General features: G+C 35.2%; 1 protein-coding gene across 2 annotated transcripts in view; it reads right to left on the bottom strand.

The window, feature by feature from the left end:
• Positions 1-23741, bottom strand: part of LOC126190700 (2',5'-phosphodiesterase 12-like) — a 152367-nt gene that overhangs the window by 80140 nt on the left and 48486 nt on the right. For both annotated transcript variants that reach the window (XM_049931165.1, XM_049931166.1), the window contains one exon: positions 1079-1211. In XM_049931165.1, the coding sequence (XP_049787122.1) occupies positions 1079-1211 (133 nt within the window). The remainder of the gene's footprint in view (positions 1-1078; positions 1212-23741) is intronic.

The raw sequence follows: 23741 nt of genomic DNA, 5'->3' as shown, positions 1-23741 counted from the left end.
ATGAGATGTATGGCCTATGTTAGCCATCCAGACAATACACTGTAGTTGTAAAGAAGAAATGAGTAATGGTTGCAGTTTCTTCTCACTTTCGGCTGTTTGCTGTAGTAACACAGCAAGGTCATATTTGTAGTAACAAGGCTAAATCACTCAATCAACTGGGCTGTTGTCACTGTGATTACTGAAAAGATGATGTCCTTCTATGGGAACCATATGTTACTCTTGTCTCTCCATAGATATCCCTCTGGATATGTTGCATTTATTGTATGGCTAAGTGTATCATTGAGGCAAGCAAGCCACCCAACTGCAGTAAGGTCCTTTGTTCACATGACAAATACTTCCTTAGACATCATGAATAATCCACAGTGCTTAGGTAGAACTAGAGCCGATGCATGGATGATTTTGATAGTGTTTTCTGGTATGCCTGAAGCAGTGAATATCACTGCTTTCTTCTTGGCCTCTCTTTTCATAGGTTCACTGTTGATATACTTGCATGCAGAATCTTTCAAAATTTGAATAACCTTCTTGTCATAATCCTGGTGTGGCATGATGATTATGGCATTTTATCCTCATAAGCAGGAAGCACCACAATGCTGATATCACCTCACAGCTCCCGGAGTGTAGTTCTCCCACTCTTCAAAATATCTATTGTGGTTAGCATACAACAACTTTCTCTGCTCTCTTTGTTGTGAGTGATCTAGTCACTTATTGTACTACACTCTTGGCATTCTGCAAATTTTAGACAGCTGCCCAGTAATTTCATTGTGAAGATATCAATGTGTTTTGCAAGAGAGGGTGTTGACTACACCTGCAACTCACACTCTTGTGAATAGCCCACAATGCGTTCTCTATACATTTTTCTGTCACAGAACTGAAAATTATGTGAGTAAGAGGTGAAGGACTAATTATTTTTAGACATGGCGACAACTCTCCGTATCAGACAGTTTCTCTTATCAGTACCATGTTTCTTGGCACCTGACAAAAATGAGGCAACAGTTATAGGAGTTTCAATGGAGAACAACAGGAAGTAAATACAATTCAATATCTGGTTGGTTTCCTTCATGAAAGCAAATACACTAACCTGTAACGAAGTTGCTGCTTTCAAAAAACGAGGTATTTTTTCAACTTCTGGTTTCATGAGAGTCCACAAGTTACGTAACCGTGGATTAATTTGTAATTCATGAGCAAGTGTAATTCCATGCTGCTCCTTCAACCTAGAAATAAACATTTTACTATAGTCTGATCAAGAATGTTCAACCAGATCAACACAAGCAAAAGACAGTATAAAAATAAACAAAACAGGGTTATACTGATAAGAGTTGGCATTCAACAATGTAAAGGAGCAGTTCTAGGTTACAAATGATGTTTCAGCATCTCTCGCATATTTACTATGAGATATGAATTGGAGATTCCAGAAAGATATTTATACAATTGCTTTAAATCATGACACATAAGGCATTCTTTTATGCTGAACAGTAGTATTCTGGTGCACTAAGTTCATATTCTACACTGAGGGAAGTGGCATAGTGACTATGACACCACTGCATTGTACTGGGGTACAGATGGCAGTCTACAGATTTTGATTTGTATCTTACTTAGTTTTTCAAGATCACAGCAGGTGAATGAAATTATCGTTCCTTATCAAGTTCATGAGTGATCCCTTGTTATACCCCAGTTCATTCAAGTAATTGATACATCTCTAGTGAGCCAGATATTGAAGAATGTTAGTCTCTTTTTTTCTTTTAAAATAAAATTAATAATTCCAGCCCAATCCATACAGTTCCAGATCATCACTAGAAATATCATTTGTGACTTGTGAGTACCTAACATGCATTACAATGCCACTCAAAAAAGTGTTTGTGTTTAAATATTGTTTATTGTAGTGCTTTTGTTTTTCCACCTACTACACACACATTTAAACCATAAGGTTTACCTAAGTGTGAGAACGCCACATTCACGTGTCCATGTGAAGCATGGATTTGTCACATTTAGTCCACACACTTGTATCGATTCTCCCTGTGCCATGTTGATGGTAAATGCAAATGCAAGTTGCATCAAAAAACTGCAAATGTTTGAATTTGAATAGCATATCTGTCAGAATAACTGGGGTGCATGGCAATAGTACACCTTCTCCTATGGATCTCCATTTAAAATTGCAGCTTTGAAGATACTGTTCATCATCTTTTTTTTATTGACAGCCTGGTACCATTGCAAAGTTGTGCTGGATTTATATTCTGGAGAAGAATGAAAGGCACACCAATTTTAAATAGTAAAATGTGTGGCAGCATGCCTGCCAAATCAAGTGAATTGAAGAATGAAGTTGAATAATTAACAATATTGTCTTGATTCAGTACATTATTGATGCTAATATAGCATGTGTACTTAGTCACTGACAATTTTTGTAATTCTGTGCAATATTAAGGGAAACTTTGAATAGATATATCTGTGGTAGCTTTGATTTTACAAAAGTATGTTGGCAATGTCACACACTGTGTGGGTTTATCAACTGCTATTTTCCCATTTCTATTATCCAACAATTGTTTTCTGAAACATTCAGCTAAGGCATCATGTTGGCATCGTAAATGCATGTTGTCTCCAAAGCCAATGTTTACAGGTATCATTGTAAAATGGTTGATTTGAGACATGCATTACGTTCATCACCAGCTGTCGAACACAGAATAACTGGTAGAGTTTGCCAAAAATCACCATGGGTGCACCACTGAGGAGCTGTTTATTTTCTCCCAAATCTTTGAGTGTATGATGAGGAACTTCCAATGCTTTTTCATGCACTATAGCATATTCGTCCCATATAATGAGTTAACATGACAAGTAGTTTACTCCTACCAGAATTGTTGTTGATGTTGTATGGTGGTGTCTCAGTGATTTGCATATTCAATGGCAATTCCAGTTCTGAATGCATGTTTGACCATCATTAAAAGAGTTGCTGCAATTCGAGATTATGTGATAGCCAGTGCAATATTTTTCCATAATTGTATGGTTGTCAAAATAAGTGAAGTAAGACAAATTTTTTACTTTTCCCTCTGAGCACATTTAGGAAATACAATCTGCCACTTTGGCTTGTACTGCACACCTAACTCTGTCATATGCAAAGCATTTTTTGAAAAATTTGTTTGAAAAAAATTTACCTAACTCATTAAGGTGTGTTTCTTGTTGTTAATCACGTTCATAAATGCCATTTGCACATTGATTCGGTGTAGCCATTCCCAACTGTACCAGTGCTTTGTTAGCGATTACACAACCCATGTCCTGAATCAAAACCCTTGCCTCATTATACATGTTTGATGTGAACTCTATGTCTAGTTTTTGATTCCCAGCGCATATACAATGTAGCATATCTTCATTCAAGTAGTCTTTGTATTTTTCCCAAAGATCTTTTGGAATAGATGGGAAGCGTGATGTCAGTACGACTGCAAATAATGTGTGGTTGAGTAGTATTTGATGCATCAGTGAGTGAAGTGTCCCAATGTGCATCATTTTCTAGAAGACTTAATTTTTGTCAAGATTCATGGTAAGTGGCACACACTTGACCATTCATTGTTCTCAATTCTTGGAAGGATGTCTGTTCATGTACGTTGGTAGACAGTAATTGCAAGTAAAAGTCATGCTGCACTGTCTGGTTGAATAGAGTACACATGGGTTATTGCGGCGATCGACTATAAATCTCGATGTTCTGTGACTGTTTTACCTTGTTTGCAATGCTGAAACTTGTTTGCTGATGCATTCCATGTGTAACTTCAGAATAAGTAACAGTAAATATATAGGTGCACAATGCGAAAAATGCAATTAACGTTGCTGGCAGTGGCGATAATGCTCTTGCTCATCCATTTTCAGTTGTGAAGTACAGATTTTGTCTATTTTCATGGCGCACTACTAAATGAACAACTACTGAAGTCATTCATGGATTGAAAATGATAAAATGTACCATCTAGGTTGATTTTGATGACAAATGCTATTGCATTTCTTACTCCAACAACTACCATGTGCTTCATTTGTAGATATATCTGCAAATTTATTTGATCAACTTCGCCAAATTGCAAATCTCAACATTGATGTGAGCTTTGTGAGCTTGGAACGTTTCTGAGAGAAACAATGAATACAATACAACCCAATGGTTATCGAGTTCATCATTGTTTTGTACTTTTAATGCGATGAATTTGTTATTATATCAAGGCAAGGGTTATATATCAAGGCAACAGTAGCAACAAAAATAAATAAATAAATAAATAAATAAAAAGGGTAAATTTTGAAAATAAAAAGTTAAACTACAAATTCCAGATCATGAAATTCATTATTGTTATTTTTAAGTTTCTTCATTCCTTCATATCTCAGTTTAATACTTCCATAATCAAAAAACTGAAAATCCCAACCAGTAATTAATTATAATGTCTGTCTAGCAAAATAATTTTAAATGTATCATCAGCCTCCACACAAATTTTCTCTCCATATCTAGTTTTCAAATACTTACAACCTGTAATGTGTTTCATTTACATGCAGCTCACTAATTTTTTGAAAAAATTCTAACAGCTAATGTTGTTGAGCTGCTAGAGTAGAACTTCCCTTTCATTAGAAAAAAATTTAATGGGAGAAAAAGATATATCCATTATGAAAAGTTTTAATCCTATAAATAAGGATGGATATGACTTATGTGTGGGACAAACATAAATTTGATATTTTTATTGAGAGAAATAACGAACCAAGAGAGAAACAATTGAAATGTGGTATCTGCAAATATTATTTTAAACCATCTTCAATTATAGAAAATTTGAGAAGTATGAAATGTAATGCTTATGGAGAAGAAGAGACATTTGAGGAAACTGACACAGAAATATGAGAAGAAATAGAAAAGTCAAATTCTCTCATTTTTTATAATTGAAAAAAATAGCAAATTATCAACTTAATGATTATCAAATAACAATAAATAATATCCCAAAAATATTAAAAGATTATACTTGTGGTTATATATTATTTTAAGTTTATCACTCAATAACCAAAAAATTTAAATGTTTAAATATAAGAAACATAGAATGCAATAAAAAACAACTGAGAAATTTATTCCATTGTTATAATGAAATACCTAATACATATTTTATTTTTACATTAGAAGATACAGAAAGCTTATTTTAATATCCATACAGTACTGTATTATAATCTTCTAGAACCACTCTTATTATACTGAAACAAGAATTCTTTCTTAATGTTTTCATTTATGAAATTCTTAGTATCAACATCTGTAGTTATCTGGTTGTACTCTAATCATGCCTTTTCTTTCACTTCACTCTCAATTAATCTTATGAAGTTTTACTTCATCTGAACCATATTTTCATTAATAAAATTAATGTCTATATTCCAGAATGAGATTTTCACTCTGCAGCGGAATGTGCACTGATATGAAACTTACTGGCAGATTAAAACTGTGTGCCCAGCCGAGACTCGAACTCGAGACCTTTGCCTTTCGTGGGCAAGTGCTCTACCAACTGAGGTACCGAAGCACGACCCACGCCCGGTCCTCACAGCTTTACTTCTGCCAGTACCTCGTCTCCTACCTTCCAAACTTTATAGAAGCTCTCCTGCGAAGGAGAGCTTCTATAAAGTTTGGAAGGTAGGAGACGAGGTACTGGCAGAAGTAAAGCTGTGAGGACCGGGCGTGGGTCGTGCTTCGGTACCTCAGTTGGTAGAGCACTTGCCCACGAAAGACAAAGGTCCCGAGTTCGAGTCTGGGTCGGGCACACAGTTTTAATCTGCCAGTAAGTTTTAATATCTATATTATCTAACTGGTCATCCAGTAGTATTTCATAAGATTTTTGTAAACCTGTAACATATTAATTTTTACTCATATTTAATAATATAATTAATTTAGATACATCTTAGCTACAGCTCATTTTCCTGTAATTTCTTCTATCTTATCAGGATCTAATTCAATATCCAATATTTCTTTAACTGTTTTGATATACATCTCACTAGTTTCAAAATAACGAGGGCTGATTTCCAGCTTTATATTAATGAAGTCTTTCTCATAATTTTTAAACAACATGTTGCTCTTACATCCAAAATTTGACACTTCATAGACTTCTAAAATCTTATATCCTTTTTCTGCAGCTTTCTTTATTCCATCAGTTGTCCAATTTCCAATGCTACTTCTTTCATCATAATTGTGATAACATTTATTTATTTTCTCTTCTACTCTTTTGATACACACAGGAAACAACAGCTTTTCATTTTTATCAGTCTTTAGCTGTACTGGTAAAACTTGATGGTACAATCCTCAAGGTGCCAATACTTTACAGTTTATAAAATTGTACCACTTTTTAGTATAAAAATGATAATTGTAACATTGCACAGTAGGGTAGAGACTAATATTATTTTTGTACCAACACCATTTGCTTTAGCTCTTAATTTTACTTTATTTGTACATCCTCCATAAAAAGGCATCTTTTGTATTTAACGGTTTGATAACTTTAGGTAACTGTTTCAATTTCTTTAGCTTTTTGTACACTGCTGAGTAAGCCAATCATGTTCCCACATCTCCACTAAATTATATCCAGCATTTAACATTTCAGTACTTCTTGTTAAAATCTTTTGATGTAGGTCATCCACTGATTCTTTAGTTTTCTTTTCAACTGTCTCACCTTTAAAACACATTTTTACAACCATACCAGACACAACCGTGATACTGATAAACAGTATCGATTTCTTTATCAAAACCATCTACTTTCGCTCTGGCTATACTTACTTCTCCACCATTAAGGAAGTGTTGAATATTATTATTGATTAAACTGTTTAACCAAGCAATAGACTCCTTAATACACCTTTCTTTTTGTTCTTTGTCCAATACAGCAGTTCTTATTTCAAGAAAATACTTAGATTTTTATATAGCCATACAAACTCCAGCAATTCTTAAATAACAGTATGAATCTATATTAGCTATTTCTAAGAATTTTTCCTGAGTTCAACACAACCTCTTTTCAATATATGTACATCAGAATTGGAATAATGATTAATTTCTTTTCTCATATTGAACACACAATTTTCTTTAACTTTTTGACTTTGCTATTTGAGAAATATTTCTCTTTCTTTTGGTTTCATAGTTTCAACACAATAATGTTCGACATCTGGAATAGATCCTATGTCATTTTCATTCTCTTGTGTATCAAACAGATGTGGGAAATAACCTATCTTTAACTCCTTGAAATGAATATTTTTGTGGAGCTACTAAAGGGGCCTTGTACAAAATTACTGCTATCTATAATTTTTAAACCTAACTGTTTTCTCTCCAGTGACATCATTTAGTCCCTGTGTAGAAAGTATATGGCTTTATAGCATTTTTAATACAGTACTTTAAAATGAATTGTGAATCATCACCATCAGCAAAAAGAACTATGGAAATATAATTCCTGTTTTCTTTAGGTATATAATTCTTGTTTTCTTCAGGTAATCCACCTACAGGATTCATCATATGTCTTAAATTTACTAATAGTATTACTATTAAAATTGTGAGCTGTAATGAGATTTGGAATATGTATTCCCGTTTCTTGTAGAGCTTCATAACCAAATATTATTCTGTACAGGTACAAGGAACTCTCATTGGTATTCCCTTTTCACAATATTTGAACTGTTTATCTGAAACTGTCTTATGGTTTTCCCAGCTTTGGAAAACCAAATAATCCTTGAATTCTCCATTAATACAACAACCATCTTTAATACAATTTTGACATCCCTTTACTATAAATTCTTCATTACATTTCTTTTCAGAAATACCACCTTTTAGCAATTTGTATTGCATGAAATATTTATGATTAATTTTTATCCCTGTTTACAGTTTCTACAGACTTCAAAGCCACACTTATGTTCTTTAAATCTCAAACAAATGCAGTTACATTCTCTACATTTGTATGCAATATCACAAACTTCTTCGTGATTGTATAAGCATTCTTTATTATAACAGTATCTATTACAGTTTTCACAATATATCTCATTTTCCTCAGTACTGCTTTCTGTACCATTGCACAGTATACAAACTTTTTCTCTATTTTACATCCACTTTCGTTCTTGTTGTCATATGTTTTGTTACATTTATTACAGAAATGTAATGATGCTACGAAAGCTCTCATACTGTTAACTATATCAAAATGGTTTTGATTTTTATACAGAGATATTTTTACTGCTTTCTCATGGCCACGACAGACAACAAAATTGAAATTTTCAATATAAATACCATTTATCTGCTGCTCCACATTTATAACATAGATCTGAGTAAAACCTTCTTTGTCGTATTCTCCTAATTGGTTACATAATTTGTTGGTTAACTCTTTTATAATTTATATTTATCCCCTACTCTCAACATCTTAATTTCATTCTCAGCTGGTTCTCTGTCTAAGATATTATTTGTGTGATATGTTAATACCACAATTATAGCTCTAGGACAACAAAGATTACCATCGTAATTAATTTTTGTGATGTATCTCTAAGTCTTTTTGGCATCAGCTAAATTTATTTATTTATTTATTTTATCTTTGCTGCCTCTCAGAATTGCTAATACCCAAATATTAAATGTAGTGTTTGTAACATAAATAGTCTCATCACATGATTATATATCTATGATTTTATTGCACAAAAGTTGTACAGATTCTTGAGTATTATCAGATACTTTATATCCTATAGAGATTGGAAAATTTTTTTTTGTATTTGTAGCTATTAAATTTAACTTGAATCATTTTCTTAAGTTATTTCTCTTTTTAGCTACTTGTACCATACAATTAAGTGCTTTTGTTACATAATCAGTTTTGTCATTGATGGTATTGGTTTCTCTAATATCATCATTAGAGACAAGTTTATAGGTCAGAGACTATGTCCTGAACTTTCAATGGATTTAGATCTTATTTCTTTAACTCAAATAATTCTTTTTTTGATGGTTTATTCTCTTTGTTGCTCATACAGTTTACTACTGAATGGACATTCTTGTAGCAATGGCCGAGTTTTTCAAAACATCAAATCAATTTGTAAAAGTAATTTATATTAGGTACTATTTTTGGTCTTTATTTAATCTTTTGGAATGATTCTTGATGAAACTGAAATTACTGTAACAAAACTGATTTAACTGCAGTATTTCTGATTTCTTTAATTTGCTATGGCCTCTAATGCCAAGAGTTTTTGCTAACGCTTTGAGCTTTCATGGTATTGAGCAGAACAGGTATACATGAATTGTGTTAGTAATTAAATTAATTACACCATCTTTTCTTAATCTGCTGTATCCCCTTAAATTATTTCTCTTCAGTGTCATGAAGCCTGCTCCATTTTATTCTCTTTTATTAAAGAATTTTTTTTATTAGATTTGTGTAAAACTAAATTCTCTTAATAACTACAATTTAGAATATAGAAAGCTAATTTGTTGCTTGAAACTTAACACATTATTTAACATTAATTATATCTGTCTTGTCTCTTTGTCTATTATAATCATAAAGGCAAATCTTACCTCTACTTGAAAGCTTATCCTTAGATGTTTAACTTAAGTAAAAACAATTTAAATCTTTAATTTATTGATAACTAATACATTTTACAGCTTCTTTGTTATACATCATTTTCCACTGATGATGATAATTTAGAATAGTCATCACATGAAATTCATTTTAAATGTTTCTTATAATTATTTGATGCAAAATATTGGTCACATACACAAGGCACTTTACTGCATCTATTTCTTTGATGGTTTCCACTATATTCTTTACATATGCTTATCCTTTGTACATATGTATGAATGAAACTTATCAATCGACTTTTCTAATTCAGAGATTTAACACTTTTTGGTTTCCATTTACATAGAACAACAATTTATTAGATTTAAGTAAAGTTTATGCATTAGCTCCAATTTAATTTTGTTAGGAATATATGACTATCATTTACTGACTTCCCTTCATCATAATATATTTCATTAAAGATTTGAAATATAATTATAATGAATATTATTGATACTGCATACATCAACAATACAAGAATTTTATCAATCACATGAATCAATCAAGCAATACGAAACCATTCATTGCATATTAAATTTTATTAAGCTAGTAAAATTTTATCCATATAAATGGAGTCGATCATAGATCTTGTCAACAACAAGCTTACATACAATGGGAAACAAGTATATACGATAACTGATGAAAAGAATAATCCTTGGTTTAAAGTTAAAGATGTTGCAGAAATATTGGAATATAAAGACAGTGACTATGCAATTAGAAAACATGTTGACAGAAAAGATACAAAATATTTGAAAATTTAAACATCGAGGCTGCCTCAGAATTGAAATTAAAGACGAACATATGGAACATTTAATGGACTTGATTGACAATGCTTTATAAATAGTACAAGAAAGAAACAGAGAAATAAATCACTTATTACCTCATGTTGTACCTGAAAAAATTGATGAAATTTAGAATATATTCATTCTTTTAAAATTATTTGGTGATAACCATCAGTATAATTATTATGCCATTAGAATACAAAGAGAAAATTTGTAAATGCAATTCCATAGAATGGAAGATAGACACCCAAATTTCGAAGGAATGCTAGGAGATAATTATAACCCTAATTCAATAAATTTATATGAAAGACTGAAAGAAAGATAGAGTATTGATTGCTATCAGAATTATTTTAATCTTGTGAATGAATACACACAAGAACAGTTTATTAACAATATAATGAACTTTCATCAATAAAAGTGAAAACCCAACTACTATTTACAAACTTAAATTTTCACAGATAGCGCTCCTAATGAATTTATATACATCCAATAAACTACACCTATTATATCCACCTGATTCAACGAAATCAAATTTAATATTCTCAAATGATTCTGATGTTATGTCAATTGTCATGTCAATCAAGTTCCATTTATGTAACATAAATTTTCTAAAACATTTTTTTCTTTGTTGTGTGATTCATCAGAACCCAACCATTTAATATATACTTATTTGCACACAAAAGAATTGATTAATGAATCTTCATCAGATCAAGACATTTCTACACACTGTACAAGACGAATTATTTACCGGCCACTTATCAACACATCTTTTATGAAAAATATGATTACATTTCATTCTCACAAAATGATAATTTTGAGTGGTTAAGCATATAGAACAGTCGCTGCCTTCAGGCTGCCTATTACTTCATAAGAGGTCTTCATTTCTTGTTTGAAAGCTTCAGATAAATTTTGACATCTTAAAAATTTATCCTAGTGAATTTCAGCTGTAAAATTTATTACAAAATCTTCAGACAATACTTGACATATCCTCCCAATTTAATTTATCCTGAAACTCTCTCATAAAATATTCAGATAATTTTTGATTAAATGACATACTTTCACAATCTACTTTATCTTTACGTTCTCTTATCTTATAACATAGGTTAAGATAAACCTACATTGATAGCATTTATAGACTAAGAGAAACTTTTGATAATTTTGACTGGAATACACTCTTTCAAATTCTGAAGGTAGCAGGGGTAAAATACAGAGAGCAAAGGGCTATTTACAACTTCTATAGAAACCAGAGGGCAGTTATAATAGTTGTGAGGCATGGAAGAGAAGCAGTGGTTGATATGGAAGTGAGACAAGGCTGTAGCCTGTCGCCAATATTATTGACTCTGTACACTGAATAAGCAGTAAAGAAAACCAAGAGAAGAATCTGGAGTAGGAATTAAAGTTCACAGAGAAGAAATAAAAACTTTAAAATTTGACAATGACATAATTCTGTCAGGGACTGTAATGGGCTTGAAAGAGCAGCTGAACAGAATGGACAGTGTCTTGAAATGAGGGCATAAGATGAACATTAACAAAAGCAAAACAAGGATAATGGAATACAGTCAAATTCCATCAGATGCTGAGGGAATTACATTATGAAATGAGACTTGAAATAATAGAGGGGTTTTCCTATTTGGACAGCAAAATAACTCATGATGGTGGAAGTAAAGAGGGTATAGAAAGCAGATTGGCAATGATAAGAAAAGCATTTCTGAAGAAAACAAATGTGTTAACATCAAATATAGATTCAAGTGTTGGAAGCCTTTTCTGAAAGTATTTCTGTGGAGTGTAACATGAACAATAAACAGTTTAGATAAAACGAGAACATGAGCTTTCAAAATGTGGTGCTACAGGAGAATGTTGAAGATTTAATGTCTTGATCACATAACTGATGAGGTGGTACTGAACAGAATTGGGTAGACAAGAAATTTGTGGCACAATTTGACCAAAATAGGGATTGGTTGATAGGACACATTCTGAGACACCAAGGGATCATCAATTTAGTACTGGAGGGAAGTATGTGAGGTTAAAGGCATAGAGTGACACCAAGGGATGAATGCAGTATGCAGAGAATGATGTAAATTGCAGCAGTTATTTGGAGATGGTGAGGCTCGCACAAGATGGGAGGGGCAGGGAGGGGGAGGGAGAGGGGGAGAGGGGCAGAGAAGTGGAGGGGGAGGGGAGGGAGAGGGCGAGGGGAGAGGGAGAAAGGAGGAGGGAAGGGGAGGTGTGAGGGAGAGGGGGAGAGGGAGTGTGGGGAGGAAGAGAGGGAGAGGGGAGGAAGAGGGGGAGGGGGAGAGAGAGATGATAGGGGAGGGGCGGGGAGAGGGGAGATTGAGGGAGAGGGGAGGGAGGGGTGAGGGGATGGGAGGGACGGGAGAGGGAATCAGAGGGAGGGGTTGGAGAGGGAGAGGGGTGGGAAGGGGGATGGGTGAGAATGGGGAGAAGGGTTGTGGAGGGAGGGGGCAAGGGGTGGGAGGGGGAGAGGGGTAGGAAGGGGAGGTGTTGTGGAGGGAGAGGGAGAGAAGAGGGAGTGGGGAGAGGATAAGGGTTGGGGAGGGGGAGAGGAGAAGGGTTGGTGATGGGGAGAGGGGAGGAGGAGGGGAGGGGAGAGAGCAATATTTACAACATTGCTGCTTTTGTCTCCTACCATCAGTCTATCACATGCTGTGAGTACTCAATTTGCTGTCCAACTAGCTCATATTCAACCAAGAATGGATTAACACCAAATGTGATGAACGTCTGACAGTTTGCTCTTTGTGTAGTTCACATGACTTGAGGTGTTCAATGTGAACACAAACAATCCCTGCTCTGTTCATATGACCTTCACCTCAGCAGAAACAATGGCACAGGCATTTGCAAAATCATTGTCAAAGTAGATCTTCCCAGTTGGGATAACAGAGCATGGTTTATACCTGATGTTTCTGAAGATTTCTATATTACTGGGATGTCCTCTACATGTTAGCACCACTCCATCCTTATATCAATCAGGAGTCGTAACAGCTGATCTGCACCTTTAAGGATGAACAGCAAAAGCTGATAACAGGAGACTCCAGAACAGTCAGCATTAACATTCTTCTTGAGAATCCATTGCATGGCAGCTGTCAACAGGTACATCATGACAAAAATGCTCTTGGGCATCAATCAAGAACAATGGTGGGTCTTTTGCAAGTACTGACGCTTATAGCAATTTCTGCATGGCCTACTCATTTCCTGCTAGCTAGAGCCAGCAGCCTGATAGGATATGCCAGACTGCCTTCACAGTTAGGTACTTGCCACCATTGTTTTTATTTAAATAAAAGTTACACCAACCAGACTACATCAGGTAACACAATGCATCACCAAAATCAGCTGCGTCTTCACCATCAAGCAGAACTGACTGGTTTTTTAAACAATATACCAGTGTTTTTTTTTCCTTTTTTCTTTTTTAAATAAAGGATCTGTCACTGACTGACCAACTACACCATCCACCACCACCAGTAATCAGCACATACACCACGAGAGTGACTCAAAAACTGTGATCAACACCCATGTACTCAGACTTTGGAGACTTTTCCTCAGTGCCATCTCCCCTGGAGCAGTCTGATGCATTTGATGCATGAGCTTCTACACTGTCGCATTGATAAAAGTGAGACTTTTAAATCTCAAAGAGTTAAGCTATCATGAACTCTAATAGAGTACTTTCAGGTGTACAGCTGAGTAGTTGTTTCCATTTGATACAGAATACGTCAACAGCCGATCAATTCATTTCTTCAGATGCTGCAAGCTATGTTTTAATGCTTACTTGCTGCAGGTTGGAGTATAGACAGACAGTACACATTAAAACATAGATCCCGAAGAAGATGACTGGATCAGTTGTCAACGTATTGTGCATATACAAAATCAACAAATCTATTGCACACATAAAATCTCACCATGCTGAGACAACCTAAGAGGTCATCCCATGAAGATTCCTGTCATGGCCACTGATACATTTCTGCCATGGGATAACTACCACTGCATAAGTTGTTCTTTACACTATGAGCCAAATATAGAATAGATTTGATGCCACAGTTGAATGACAATGATACAGGATCCCAAGGAGAAGCTACTCTCCATGACCTAAAGATTTCAATGAGCTTCGGCATACTATTTGAGGAATGCTAGAACATAATTTCAGTTGCAAGGTATAAGTCAATACACTTCCATTAACTCTAAGACTGTAAAGTGACAAGATAATGAAACTTCCAGACTGGACTGTACTTCCCACCTAAGTGAATGTACGTGAAACAATGTTGTAGTATTTAAACATATTTTAAAGAATATTTTATGATAATTTAACTGTTTTCATTTGTATAATGCAATACTGTATAATACATGAATGTTTTCTTTATCTGCTTCCTGTCACGAGCACGAGTGATGACACACCAGCTGCAGAATCTTCATTGCAGCAACCAAAGGTGCTAAGCCCGAAATTACCTCTCACATGACAGCCAGAGATCACAAGAAGATCCTACTGTTTATTGTTGCCAACCTCTGACTCCCATGTAAATGAGAAATTTCCGTTATAGAAAGCAAAATAAATGAAAGATTTTATGTACGTGTAATGTAACTGTCACATTTTAATTTTCACTGGGGTTTGAGCCTTCATGAAGTACCACACACTGCAAATTACCTGCTTTATTGTATATGTATATGTAAATCTTCAATGACAGTAAAGTACATTGCACAGGCAGTTATTTGCCTGCAATGAAGATACATATTAAAGTAATGATGTGATTTTACACTGAATGATTCACTCATATCACGTATTCAATCTGCAGAACATATTTGAAGTACTGAGAAGGAAATAAAAAATTATAATTATTTATGAGTTGCTCAATAAGGGCAATTAATATTTTTGCAGTTGACAACACAAATTTATTCTCTGAGGGGATTGTGAGGATGCAACCATTTTATAGAAATATGCCATGCTTCACATTACAACTGAAGAACCTGAAAAATAAAAGGCAAAGGATTTATACTCTATCCTGAACCAGGAATATTAATTTGGCTTACACTCTGGAGAAAGATAATATTCTGAGCATGTTCTAATTAATACGTAAAATTCTTTGGATCAAGATTAACATTGCACAACTTAGTGACTTCAATTCTTGAGTGATCACGTGATAGAAGGTCAACATTTCGAACAAAGTCCACTTTCATGTGCATAGTTTTGAATCTCACTTATTGTAATTTTTTGAACTCTTTAGCAGGAGAATGAAAGCTGTCACAGAATCTATTTATTGTCGTTCTACATTAAATAAATTTTATGATGAAAAAGGAAAAAAAGTGATCAGCAAATGCTCCTATGGCATTTGTACCATATGACACAGGTAAGAAATTTTGCCTATAATTGGATTCATGGGTTCAGTAGACAGACACGGCAATACAAGGATTCAAGTAAATGGCCAAATAAGCTAGCTGACTGGCACGGTGAAAGTTATTTGACCAAAGTGCACAATCCTGTACCAGCTGTGTGACCTTTTTTCCCTGTTGCCATGTTAAGAATATCATTCTTGTGCTGTAAAACACACTTCTTTAAACATACCAAAAACTGTAAGACTGAGTAGACGTATCGTTTGTGGGCCTGGTACACTTACTTTTGAGTGTTCTAACAATTCCACCTGATTTGAAACGGATCATGCATCATGACCTTTAACCTGTTTTTTTTTTAACTAAGCATAGTGACCTAAACCATTTACAAACGAGCTATTTTGAGTGGTCCCTGACAAGTACACAGAAACATGTCTAAATTGGCCTCCCGAGATGGCTGATTGCAGTGGCAAACCGTGTTTACAGACTTTTCTTGCTGTTTAGATGTAAATTTCATTGTATCAGGGGACCCGTGAAAAACTTGGCACTTTTATAGTTTTAATTAATGACAGTATTTCAAATAAGTGTGGTCATCGGGTTAAGGGTAGTTGTGGGACGGAAGACATCTTTAAAAATGACTGAAAAATGTGAAACAATAATCATGAATTTATAATACATCCTTGTATATACATTCCCATGCTCTCTCTCTCTCTCTCTCTCTCTCTCTCTCTCTCTGGCAAACTGTAATCATGATCTTGAGCAAGCATTTTTGTTATTTTAGTAAGTAAGAGTTTGTTTTGGGCCATGTACTGTGTGGGAAATCTTGTTTCCTTTATGCAATCATGAGAGCAAAAGTGGATGCAGTGCATCTCCCGTGTCTATTGGGGAGATGAACACCTTGATTCATGCACTTTGAGATACCTGTTTATTGCAACAGTTATTCGATCAAAACTAAGTCCCATCTCGGAGATTTTCTGTGAACCACAGAACCTTGCCATGCAAGACAATGGTCATGTAGTCACTTGTCAAGGGAGACTCATAGAAAACAGACAGAGCTAAATGATAAAGATACACATATATTGTTAGCTTCATTAAAGTCGTATGCTACAGTAAAATCTTACATGGAATGTATATAACTGAGGTAAAATACATGTGTGATTTATTTATTCATTCTTTGACAAAGTACATTGTATGGATCAAGACATATTTTCATTTCATGCACCAACAGGTACATAGTATTTACCGTCTACTGTTTAACAAAAATATAATTTATTACAAAATTATTCTAGGGCTATTTCATATTAAATTAGGTTTTGTACAATTTTTCTTTTGATACAATAAGGGTATTGCAACTGTTTTGAGCTGTAGTGCACATAAATTCATTTACACTGTAATAACAGTTTTCTATTAGAAAATTTTTGAGACATTTTTTGAAAATATTTTTATTGTTTATTTCTTTCAAGAATGAAGGGAGTTTTTCAAGGGCTTTTGGTCCAGCGTATGATGTTGGTTTTGTGTGTGTGTGTGTGTGTGTGTGTGTGTGTGTGTGTGTGTGTGTGTAGGCTCATGGAAGAGGTTCCGTTTTCTTGTGTCATGGTTGTGTTGTGTGTTGTTATCTCTAGTATCGGGAGAATATTTGAATTTTGTCCAACAGAGGAATTTGTATAGGTATATACTGGGTAATGTTAGTATTTTGAGAGCTTTAAATGCTGGTTTACATGAATCTTTCCATTTAGGGTTGGCTATCATTCTTATGGCTCTTTTTTGTAATTTAAATATTTTATTAATGTTTGTTTTCGAGGTACCTCGCCACAAAGTTATGCCATAACTTAATGTCGTATGAATTAGCACCTGAATTTATTTCGTAGTACTGGTGTTTAAGATTTACAGCTGGCATAGACTTGAAATCTTCAAGAAAAAAATCTCTTGTCTCAAGACAGTCCAGTTAAACTGTTAAGAGAGATAAAGGGTGACAATTACCGAACTATATGGGAGGGGGGAAGAAACATAAATGACATGTTCAATATCCCTGCCACCATTGGCTATGATGTGGCACAGAGGAACAGCAAAGTTCTGCATGACCCACAGAAGTGTGGGAATATCAATGCTGTCGAGGAACTCCTAAATGGCTGTTTTCAGCTCCGCAATGGTTTTGTGGTTATTGCTGTGCACTGTGTCTTTAATATAGTCTCACAAAAAGGACTTGTATGTGATCAGATCCGAAGAAACTGGAGGCCAATTGAGGCCCATGCCAGTGGCCTCTGGGTACTCCAGAGCCAGAATCCGGTTCCCAAAGTGCTCCTCCAGGACATCAAACACTCTCCTGCTTCGATGGGGTCAAGTTCTGTCTTGAATGAGCCACATCTTGACGAAATCGCGGATAGTTTGGATAATGGTGATGAAACCATCTCCCAAAACCTTTACATACCATTCGACAGTCACCATGCCATCGAGGAATATTGCACCTATTACTCTGCGACCGGACTTGGCACAACACATAGTCGCCCGTTGAGGGTGAAGAGATGTCTTGATCATGAAATGTGGATTCTCAGTTCCCCAAATGAGCCAATTTTGCTTATTGATGATCCCATTCAAATGAAAGTGGGCTTTGTCACTAAACCGTATAAATAAATGCATACTAATTCGGCGGCCAACTATGCAGTTTGAACGTCCTAACACAAATCATTAAGAAGTTATGATGATTTTATTTCATATCTTTCACCTTTAAGTAACAAAATCAAATAGGGGTAATGCTGGAGTAGCTTTAATAATGAATAAGATAATAGGAATGCGGGTAAGCTACTACAAACAGCATAGTGAACGCATTATAGTGGCCAAGATAGACACAAAGCCCATGCCTACTACAGTAGTACAAGTTTATATGCCAACTAGCTCTGCAGATGACGAAGAAATTGAAGAAATGTATGATGAGATAAAAGAAATTATCCAGGTAGTGAAGGGAGACGAAAATTTAATAGTCATGGGTGACTGGAATCCGACAGTAGGAAAAGGGAGAGAAGGAAACATAGTAGGTGAATATGGCTTGGGGCTAAGAAATGAAAGAGGAAGCCGTCTGGTAGAATTTTGCACAGAGCATAACTTAATCATAGCTAACACTTGGTTCAAGAATCATAAAAGAAGGTTGTATACATGGAAGAATCCTGGAGACACTAAAAGGTATCAGATAGATTATATAATGGTAAGACAGAGATTTAGGAACCAGGTTTTAAATTGTAGGACACTTCCAGGGGCAGATGTGGACTCTGACCACAATCTATTGGTTATGAACTGTAGATTAAAGCTGAAGAAATTGCAAAAAGGTGGGAATTTAAGGATATGGGACCTGGATAAACTGACTAAACCAGAGGTTGTACAGAGTTTCAGGGACAGCATAAGGGAACAATTGACAGGAATGGGGGAAAGAAATACAGTAGAAGAAGAATGGGTAGCTCTGAGGGATGAAGTAGTGAAGGCAGCAGAGGATCAAGTAGGTAAAAAGACGAGGGCTAGTAGAAACCCTTGGGTAATAGAAGAAATATTGAATTTAATTGATGAAAGGAAAAAATATAAAAATGCAGTAAATGAAGCAGGCAAAAAGGAATACAAACATCTCAAAAATGAGATCGACAAGAAGTGCAAAATGGCTAAGCAGGCATGGCTAGGGGACAAATGTAAGGATGTAGAGGCTTATCTCACTAGGGGTAAGATAGATAGAGCCTACAGGAAAATTAAAGAGACCTTTGGAGAAAAGAGAGCCACTTACATGAATATCAAGAGCTCAGATGGAAACCCAGTTCTAAGCAAAGAGGGGAAGGTGGAAGGAGTATATAGAGAGTCTATACAAGGGCGATGTACTTGAGGACAATATTATGGAAATGGAAGAGGATGTAGATGAAGATGAAATGGGAGATATAATACTGCGTGAAGAGTTTGACAGAGCACTGAAAGACCTGAGCCGAAAGAAGGCCCCGGGAGTAGATAACATTCCATTGGAACTACTGACAGCCTTGGGAGAGCCAGTTCTGACAAAACTCTACCATCTAGTGAGCAAGATGTATGAGACAGGCGAAATACCCTCAGACTTCAAGAAGAATATAATAATTCCAATCCCAAAGAAAGCAGGTGTTGACAGATGTGAAAATTACCGAACTATCAGTTTAATAAGCCACAGCTGCAAAATACTAACGCAAATTATTTACAGATGAATGGGAAAACTGGTAGAAGCTGACCTCGGGGAAGATCAGTTTGGATTCCGTAGAAATGTTGAAACACGTGAGGCAATACTGACCTTACGACTTATCTTAGAAGAAAGATTAAGGAAAGGCAAACCTACGTTTCTAGCATTTGTAGACTTAGAGAAAGTTTTTGACAATGTTGACTGGAATACTCTCTTTCAAATTCTAAAGGTGGCAGGGGTAAAATACAGGGAGCGAAAGGCTATTTACAATTTGTACAGAAACCAGATGGCAGTTATAAGAGTCGAGGGGCATGAAAGGGAAGCAGTGGTTGGGAAGGGAGTGAGACAGGGTTGTAGCCTCTCTCCGATGTTATTCAATCTGTATATTGAGCAAGCAGTAAAGGAAACAAAAGAAAAATTTGGTATTAAAATCCAGGGAGAAGAAATAAAAACTATGAGGTTTGCCGATGACATTGTAATTCTGTCAGAGACAGCAAAGGACTTGGAAGAACAGTTGAACAGAATGGACAGTGTCTTGAAAGGAGGATATAAGATGAACATCAACAAAAGTAAAACGAGGATAATGGAACGCAGTCGAATTAAGTCGGGTGATGCTGCAGGAATTAGATTAGGAAATGAGACGCTTAAAGTAGTAAAGGAGTTTTGCTATTTGGGGAGCAAAATAACTGATGATGGTCGAAGTAGAGAGGATATAAAATGTAGACTGGCAATGGCAAGGAAAGCGTTTCTGAAGAAGAGAAATTTGTTAACATCGAGTATAGATTTAAGTTTCAGGAAGTCGTTTCTGAAAGTATTTGTATGGAGTGTAGCCATGTATGGAAGTGAAACATGGACAATAAATAGTTTGGACAAGAAGAGAATAGAAGCTTTCGAAATGTGGTGCTACAGAAGAATGTTGAAGATTAGGTGGGTAGATCACGTAACTAATGAGAAGGTGTTGAATAGGATTGGGGAGAAGAGAAGTTTGTGGCACAACTTGACTAGAAGAAGGGATCGGTTGGTAGGACATGTTTTGAGGCATCAAGGGATCACAAATTTAGCATTGGAGGGCAGCGTGGAGGGTAAAAATCGTAGAGGGAGACCAAGAGATGAATACACTAAACAGATTCAGAAGGATGTGGGTTGCAGTAGGTACTGGGAGATGAAGGAGCTTGCACAGGATAGATTAGCATGGAGAGCTGCATCAAACCAGTCTCAGGACTGAAGACAACAACAACAACAACAACAACAAGTAACAGTGACCACAAAAACTTGTAACCTATATAGACCACCTCCATAAGACGCCTGAACAATGGCAGGTGCCTTACATTCCAAATTTTCAACAAAATTCTTTATGTAGCAGTAAAGTACTCAGTGTACATGATATTGATGTAAGAATGTAATCTACATGTACTTTTTGTTTTTCATTTTCTTTAAGGGATACAAAAATGTTAGTTGATTTAGTTACCCTTGAAAAGGCTACATACAACTGTCCATGAGTTAAGACGTGATTCATTAATTACAATCCTGCACTTTGAAGCAGTTGCACCTGCCAACTTGTTTATAGTTATCGCAAATGCAGTTTTAATAGCCAACTGCCTTCTTGTCACTTGGAAAGGCATGTTTGGAGCAGAGGGTGTTAAGTTTATCCATAGTATTTCAATAGTTTTCCTGGTTTCAATCAACTGAGCATGAATTGTAAAGAGGGGACTTGTGCAAAACTTCTGAATTTTTATAGCTGTAAGTAATGACAGTATTTGAAATAAGTTAGTGAGATATGGGTAGTTGGTGACAATGGCAAATAGGTTCATCATACCACAAAGTATATTTGTTTAAAAAAGTCAGCTTGTACTATGAGCAGGGATAATGGTCACAGTTATTATCTATGACAATGCTGTATACAAATTATCCAGTTAATAAATATTTCAAAACAAATAAAATGGCATTTGCTATAAGATAATATGAAAAGGGAATCTCTTATTCATGACTGATAAGTTAGTTTTGTAAAACGTAAGTATGAAGCTGGGCATTTTCTTCCATTACAATTTTCCATAAATAGCACGTTTTAGCAAATCAGTATGCAATGTCAGAAGCCAGTTAAAAAACATTTCTAATGATATCTCATTCATTTCTTTGCAATTAGGATAGAGACTTGATTACATGTATTGTGTGTATATGTGTGTGTGTGTGTGTGTGTGTGTGTGTGTGTGTGTGCAAGAGTTTAGAAGATGTTCTCTGTTGAGAAATAGCTGCAGAGTAGTTAGTTTTTATCTAAAAGTCAAGAAAACATTACTAAATGTTACTGACAATTCATTTTCGACACAACTGAAATTCTGTGATTATTTGTCGAGATTCACGCACTGAGTTCATGTTCCTAGGCTGAATGGAATCCTTCATAATTATTTGGCAAGAAAAATTATATTTGATGTAAACTCCAGCCACACACATATAACCTGATCCAAGTTCTGTGATAGGTAGAGATGCATATCGAGTTCAATGTGTTTGCCTTAATGACATGCTTGCAATAAAAGCATAAATTTGAATTAGAATACAGCGACAGTATATAACAATTTTTGCATGTGAAGTTTGAAAGAGAACACATTCTGCACACTTGTACACTAGGTCTAATACATCACACTGCACTGGACAGAGTCGGCCTCCGTAGAGTAGCAGTAGCGTTACCGACTATCATGCAAGGGGGCCCGGGTTTGATTCCTGGCAAGGGACTGGGTATTCTGTGTCCTTCATTATCATTTTCATCATAACAGACATGCAAGTCGCCGCAAGTGGCGTCAACTAAAAAGACTTGCAAGTACGGTGGCCTAACCATGAAAGGAAATATCCCAACCAATAAATGCCATACGATCATTTCATTTCACTGGACAGCTAAAGAATCTAATTTATTCTCACTAATAAACAACTTGGCACGTAAGGAAATTAGTATAAATCACGGATATATTTGTCGTTACTCAGAAGAAACACTCTTCAGCCATAATGAATAATCACGCAAAGAAATTCTACTTACAGATGAGAGCTGACCCCAGCACAAAGGAAATTCTCTCTCTCTCTGCTAACAAGAAGAGATCCCCAGGGGAGTGGTCAATTTTTCGAAACTGCCTGCATGGTATTGTATGTTAAGAGTCCCAGGCACCATACTCTGCGCCGTTCTCTCGTGCATCCTTGTTTGCTAGCATTCAACAATTTTCTAACATTCAACAAAAAGAAATTTTGTAATCTCTATGGATTCACAACAGCTTTAAACCAAGCAACAATTACAAAATAGTGCCATAATCTAGTAGTTTAGTTATTTGGTATCTGTGCTGAAAGCTGTGGTCGTAATTCCATCAGATGCACTAATCCTCTCCCATGTCATTTTAATTGTTATTTCAACTTTTTTTTATTTGCAGTTATTTTTTCTTCCTTTTATTCTTTTTTCATTTGCAAATCTCTGCCTATGTGATTTGAATTATTTTCACATATTTGCTTTGATTCATTTTCTGCTTTTGCTTTATTTTATATGTCTGTCTATGTTATGGCAACCATTATTCCTTTCACTCATTTTGCTTGAATTTCATTTATTTATGAAAACTCTTTTCATTTAAATAATTATCTGCATTATTTTGGCCATGGTGTGAATAGAATTTGTTTTAAATATTTGTACGATGATAACCATCTGAAAAAATCGACATCAAGCAACAAAAAATAAATTTCTAACATTACTGCAAGGCTAATGTAAATAGATTATTTAGTCTTGTTTTTTAAACAGTAGACTGGTGTTTCCATAAATTTAAATATTATGATAGACACATAAAAATAATTAAAATCACATGGACAAAGATTCCAAATGAGAAAAAGAATAAGGCAAAGTAAAAAATGAGGGTAAACAAAACATTTATTTGATGATTAAAATGGTGCAGCAAAGGA

The sequence above is a fragment of the Schistocerca cancellata genome, chromosome 6 (assembly GCF_023864275.1).
Source record: "Schistocerca cancellata isolate TAMUIC-IGC-003103 chromosome 6, iqSchCanc2.1, whole genome shotgun sequence".
Classification (NCBI taxonomy): domain Eukaryota; kingdom Metazoa; phylum Arthropoda; class Insecta; order Orthoptera; family Acrididae; genus Schistocerca; species Schistocerca cancellata.
Note: the sequence above shows the minus strand (reverse complement) of the source record. Positions and strands in the feature narration are given on the sequence as shown.